Raw genomic sequence first — 5,474 nt, forward strand, 5'->3', positions numbered from 1 at the left:
TTTGTTTTTGGAGACAGTGTTTCCCTGTGTAGCTTTGTGCCTTTCCTGGAACTCACTTGGTAGCCCAGGCTGGCCTAGAACTCACAGAGATCCGTCTAGCTCTGCCTGCCCAGTGCTGTGATTTAAGGCATGTGTGACCACCGCCTGGCCTCCTCGGTTTTTCTTATCTCTTGCTGCCCACTAGTTTTGGATTTGGTTTGTTCTTGTTTCCAAAAATCGTAGTTGAATTATTCTACTATTTATTTTATTTAATTTATTATTATTATTGTTATTATTATTATTATTGGTTTTTCAAGACAGGGTTTCCCTATGTAGCTTTGCACCTTTTCCTGGAGCTCACTTGGTAGCCCAGGCTAGCCTCAAACTCATAGAGATCTGCCTGGCTCTGCCTCCTGAGTGCTGGGATTAAAGGCATGTGCCACCATCGCCCGGCTTTTTGAATTTTTTTTTTATTTTGGTTTTTCATTCTACTATGTATTTGTGCTTTTCAGGTTTTTATACTAGGCTCCTAGGTCTTTAAATTTCCCTCATAGGATTGATTTCAATATGTCCTTGATGTGATGTAGTGTACTCTAATTGCTCTTTAGTTTCAGGGAATTCACTCTTTCTTTCATTCTTTCTTTCCTTCTTCCTTCATTTTTCCTTTGACGCATTCATAAATAAGTAACAAGTTGTTTCACTCTTCATGAGTTTTTGTAGATTAATAGAGGGTTTATATCAATTTTTAGATTTATTGCAATGTGTTCAGATAGTGTAAAGATCTCACTGGCTCATCATCGTTGGTTCCAGTGTAATTTAGAAGCCATGAATTTTGGGGGCACACTCTCATTGATCAGAAAGTTCTGTGCCATTTCCTTTCACAGATAAGGGATCTCAAGACATTAAAAATGGTGACAAGAACAGTGGCCAAGAAGGACCTCAGATGCTGACTATCCAGCTTCAGAGGGTCTGACAAATCAAAATCCTACCACTCAGGGGCAACAACTTCATTAACATGTACTACCAGAAGCTTCTTTTAGAAAAACCAAATTTTATTTGACTCTTAAGTCACTTGTCCCCATGGTCCCATTGTTCTCCATGTCAACTTTCCCCTTAAATAAATGAATTGCTACATCATATTCCTAATCCCCTCTCTCACATAATTTCTGGGTAAATTTGATGAGATACCCATCCTTTAGACTTCATCTCCCAATGCCCAAATTGACCCTGCTCCATTTGCCCACAAAGATAAGTCTGGCCTCTAGTTATAATACACAAAACAGGCACCAGCAGCAAAGTAGACAGATTTGGCCTGCCTTATGGCTCTGAGAATATCCATGAGCTCAGAACAATGTTGGACCAATCTATCCTTGAGAACATGACCCTTGTCATCAAAGCTCTCCAAAGGGGCAGGGTACATCTCCAGGAACAGCTTGCTCAGATTGGCTGTGTGGTAGAAAAGGTCCTGAAAGACAGCCATGGATATGTCATTGTCAAGGAAGTTGATCTTAGTGAGTTGGGTGCACTGGCTTAAGACAGGCAGGATGGCAGTGAGCTGGGAGGCCTTCATCCTACAGCCTTCCAATTCCAGGGTCTTCAGAGTGGCTGCAACTCTCTCCAGAAGAATATGGAGGGGCCCAGTACTTAAACAGGATAATACCACACTGCTGAGATTCAGGTGTGTGAGCTGATGTAGGTTCAGACTCAGGGGTAGATGATTCAAGTCTGCCTGGGAGAGCTGGGAATGAGTGATGGACAGGGTCTCCAAGGGGGTCTTCAGGCACCTAGGTAGAGACAAGAGATGAGTTCTGGCAAATGGAGTTGAAGAGTGTTAGTGATAGGGTTGACACAGAGATGGACAGGTTAGTATTGTTCCAGTTCAGTGTGACACAGGACAGACATGCACATCAGGATGTTGTCAATGTCTTCTCACTCAGGTCCCAGTGCCTAACTAACGCAAACAATAATAGATCCATCCTATATTGTTTGCTTCCAGGGTCTGTGGAAGAGTCTACCAACCAGTTGAGGATTCTAATCTGAGGGATATTCAATGAATCTATGCACACTGAATTGTTTAGTCCATAAACTTTATTCTTCTATGGTGATTTTTATCTGTACAGTTTCTTCTCTGTTCTCATACTTAGCTTTCTCAGCCCCTCCTCCTCTTGGTCCTTCTGCTCTCAGTCCCTTCTGCTCTTCTCTCATCGTTCTACCTAGTTCTTTCCATCTCCATCCTCATCTTTGTTCTTCTCCATCAATCCCCTTCCCCCAGTGCTCTCAAAGAACCAGTATATATACCCACCCTGTAATTCTTTGTTAAAGCAATGTGAGGCTTGATGTTTTCAGGGTCTGAGAGAGAGGTGATAAGGATCCATACATAAAGTAATTAATTGTCAGCTTCCAATTACAACCCAAAAGGGCAGTGACTAAAGGGGAGTTCACTGGTAGAGTCAACTAAAGGCTAAGATCAATTAGGGAATTTGTGTTCTCAAACTATAATCTAGAAATGGCAAGGTAAAATGTTAGGGGTTGCCAGGTGGTGGTGGCACATTCCTTTAATCCCAGCACTTGGGAGGCAGAGCCAGGCGGATCTCTGTGAGTTCAGGGCCAGCCTGGTCTACAGAGCGAGATCCAGGACAGGCACTAAAACTACATGGAGAAACCCTTTATCAAAACACACACACACACACACACACACACACACACACACACACACACACACACACAAGTTAGGGGTCAGTAAGTCACAAGAAAGTAAAGTGTCTTCAATGCCACTTTTCCACTCATCCCAGCTGCAGCTGCTTTCTGGTAGGGAGGGGACATATGTTAGGTGGCTAAGCAACCTATGTCAGAGCAGGTAGTATTTGGTCAGTAAAAGCACTTTCACTCAGAGTAATTGTTGAGGAGAAAAATCTAGGAATAGCTCCTGGCTGAGGAGGAATAAAAACTTAATTTGCACAAGAAAGAAGCTTGGCATCTATTGCCTGCCTGGCCTGGAAGCAATCTCCCTGGGTCAGTGGGAAGTAACTGCCTTAACTCAGTATCTAGCAAATGGCTAAAACACCATCCCAAGAATGTGAGCAGTAAATTTCTTAAGTAAGGGTCTTGTATAAATAACCCGGGATGAAGGTAAAGGGTTGAGGATTTAACTGTTAGTGGTTCTTTTCTCTATCTGTAAGTGAGGTGAGCTAATGTTTATCTATGTGCAGTTTTGTCCTTGGAAAAAGGTATCTTTGCTGAAATACTTTTGTCCACAATGGCCTGGGCAGATAATAAGTTAATGAAATTAAACACAGCTGGGTACAGTTGTCCATTTACCCCTAATGTATAGGGAAAGCTGTGCCCAAGACTGAGATGCAATCATGAGATGACATGTACACGTAACATGGAAATGCATGGTAAATGGGGAGAATCATGGCTGTTACTGCACAGAAGTTTACAACAAGAGACAGCCAGTTCATTCAAAAGGCAGTAATCCCATAATGCCCTGCGTGATGGTTTCCTCTACCAGAACCCTTAGTTCTGAGAGGTTGACCTTCTGAACTCTAGTTGTCACTGCTATATACTCTCATGGACTTTCACTACCAGCGGCTCTCAAACCTTAACACCAAGATGAGTGAACAGCATAGTGGGACTGGTTCAGTACATGCACACAAACAGTCCTTTACTAAGGCAGAAACTCCAGTACTGGCCAAGGACTGCGGCAGATTCCATCCCTCGCCATGCTGGATCGCCCCAGCCTCACACTCCACTCTAGTGCAAGAATTTCCACAGCTCCTCAGCCTCTCCCAAGGCCCCACACTGAGACAGAGGCAGGCTGCCACTCCCTCCCAGACTCTCCAGCCCTGTTGGATCCAGTGTGCCTGGCAGATATCCAGGGCCCTCTGTCTGCAGAGCACAGAGAAAGGTTTTGCTCTGGTCTGCAGGACAGCTTCCCATCTTACCTTAGCAAGGTTTCCAGGTTGTCTTTCAGAAAGTAAATGCCATCCATATAGAGATGCTGCAGACAGTCCAGGTTGGGAAACAGAGGACCAGGCTCGGTGACATACTTCTTCATGTCTGGTAGAGCAGAGTTACCACTGAAAGCAGTCTGGCGGATTCCCAGGAGAGGGAGTTTGCAAAGATTTCCCAGCTGCGCCAGGCAATGTGCAAACCAGGCCTGGCTTCCCTGGTGCCACCAGGAATTCAGTTGCAACTCCTGGACACAGTCTCTGTCTAAAGTGTTCAGGATCGCTATGACAGTGTAGAAATGTGACGCTCTGATCTTCAGCTCCCTGCAGCACAGTTGCACTGAGCCTTTTCTCAGCCTGGCCCACTTCAACAAGTACTTGTCAGTCTCCTTGAGATGCTCCCCACAGAGGTCAAAATCAGCCAACACCCTCAAGGGCTGCTTCACCCCACACTCTGGCTCCTGCTCCTCCTCAGTTTCCTTTTGACTCAGGACCTGCAGGGTGTAGCTGACATCTATGCCTCCAGTCTGTTCATCCCAGAAGTCCTGGTGCACTTTCTGCAAGTCAAGCACCTGGAGTTTCCACCTCCTGGGAAAACAGGTAGAAATCAGAGCTGGGATCCGACCCACATAGTCTGCTATTGTTGACCTCTCAATTCTCACTTTCCCTGCTCTGCTGTCTCATAGGTCGCTGTGTTTGCAGCACCTGGCATCCAGCCCATGACCTCAGGCCCCGGGAAGGGCTATTCCCCTCACTGGCATCTATACCTCTGCGTTTTTGCCCTCTCCTGTGTTCCCCTGCAGTCCTGACTGATCCCATTTTGCCTTGAGTCCCAGGCCCAGGCACACTCCTCTGTGGCTGTATCAGAACTAAGTTGCCCTCCACACCTGACAGCCTTTTGTACCCTAGCAAGAGCTGAGGCCTCCACAGTCCTCCACACTGGTGTAGTGAGAAGCCTCAGATCCACATTTGACCATACTCTTCAACACTCTAGTCCCCTGACTGAACCTCCAGGACCATTAAAGGGGTCTTGCCTACCTGGGGCGCACCTTCTGAGTCACCAGAAAGTCCAGTGCATCCAGCACAGCCTTCAGAGTCTCCATGTGTGAGATGGGCGGCAGGGCTCCCATGGAGAGGCAATGAAAGGGCCAGGCTGCCACCATGGCCTTCACAAGGTTTGTCTGTCTGCCAGTGAAGGCCTCCTTGAACAGTGGTGGGAAGAACTCCGTGGGCAGGTACTCCAGAGCAGAGATAGCCAAGGCCTCATCCTTCAGCAACCACTGTACTGCCTGGTGCAAGAATGTGTCTTGGGCCAGGTCACTCATCCTTGTAGATCCTCAGGGCCCAGAATCTTGAAGAGGCCTCCAGGAAAGAACACATTTTCAGGCTAAGTCTTAGGAAGGAAGCCCTTCTCCCCCATTAAAGGAATCACTCAAGTTCACAGTCACACCTATGACAAGACCTCAGTGCCTCCTACTCAGTTTACCTTAGGCCACTCACTGTTTGCTGGTATCAAACCATAGCAACAACAAATCAAGCCATGAA

The 5,474-nt window shown here is 46.2% G+C and overlaps 1 protein-coding gene across 1 annotated transcript; it reads right to left on the minus strand.

Moving 5' to 3' along the window:
* Positions 1–1,240: 1,240 nt before the first annotated feature.
* Positions 1,241–5,254, minus strand: LOC118577938 (PRAME family member 12-like). The gene is made up of 3 exons (XM_036178572.1): positions 4,968–5,254; positions 3,924–4,517; positions 1,241–1,763 (listed from the first exon to the last, which is right to left on the minus strand). The coding sequence occupies exons 1-3, from the start codon at positions 5,252–5,254 to the stop codon at positions 1,241–1,243; spliced, it is 1,404 nt and encodes a 467-aa protein (XP_036034465.1).
* Between the last annotated feature and the right edge of the window lie 220 nt (positions 5,255–5,474).

Source organism: Onychomys torridus, chromosome 2 (genome assembly GCF_903995425.1).
Source record: "Onychomys torridus chromosome 2, mOncTor1.1, whole genome shotgun sequence".
Taxonomy (NCBI): Eukaryota; Metazoa; Chordata; class Mammalia; order Rodentia; family Cricetidae; genus Onychomys; species Onychomys torridus.

Bases quoted from the DNA above. Each gene is read 5' to 3' on its own strand.
- LOC118577938 (XM_036178572.1), bottom strand. From the start codon at position 5,254: ATGAGTGACCTGGCCCAAGACACATTCTTGCACCAGGCAGTACAGTGG. The intron at 4,518-4,967 runs GTAGGCAAGACC...CTGTTTTCCCAG, and splicing joins ACTCAGAAGGTGCGCCCCAG to GAGGTGGAAACTCCAGGTGC. The intron at 1,764-3,923 runs GTAAGATGGGAA...GTCTCTACCTAG, and splicing joins AACCTGGAAACCTTGCTAAG to GTGCCTGAAGACCCCCTTGG.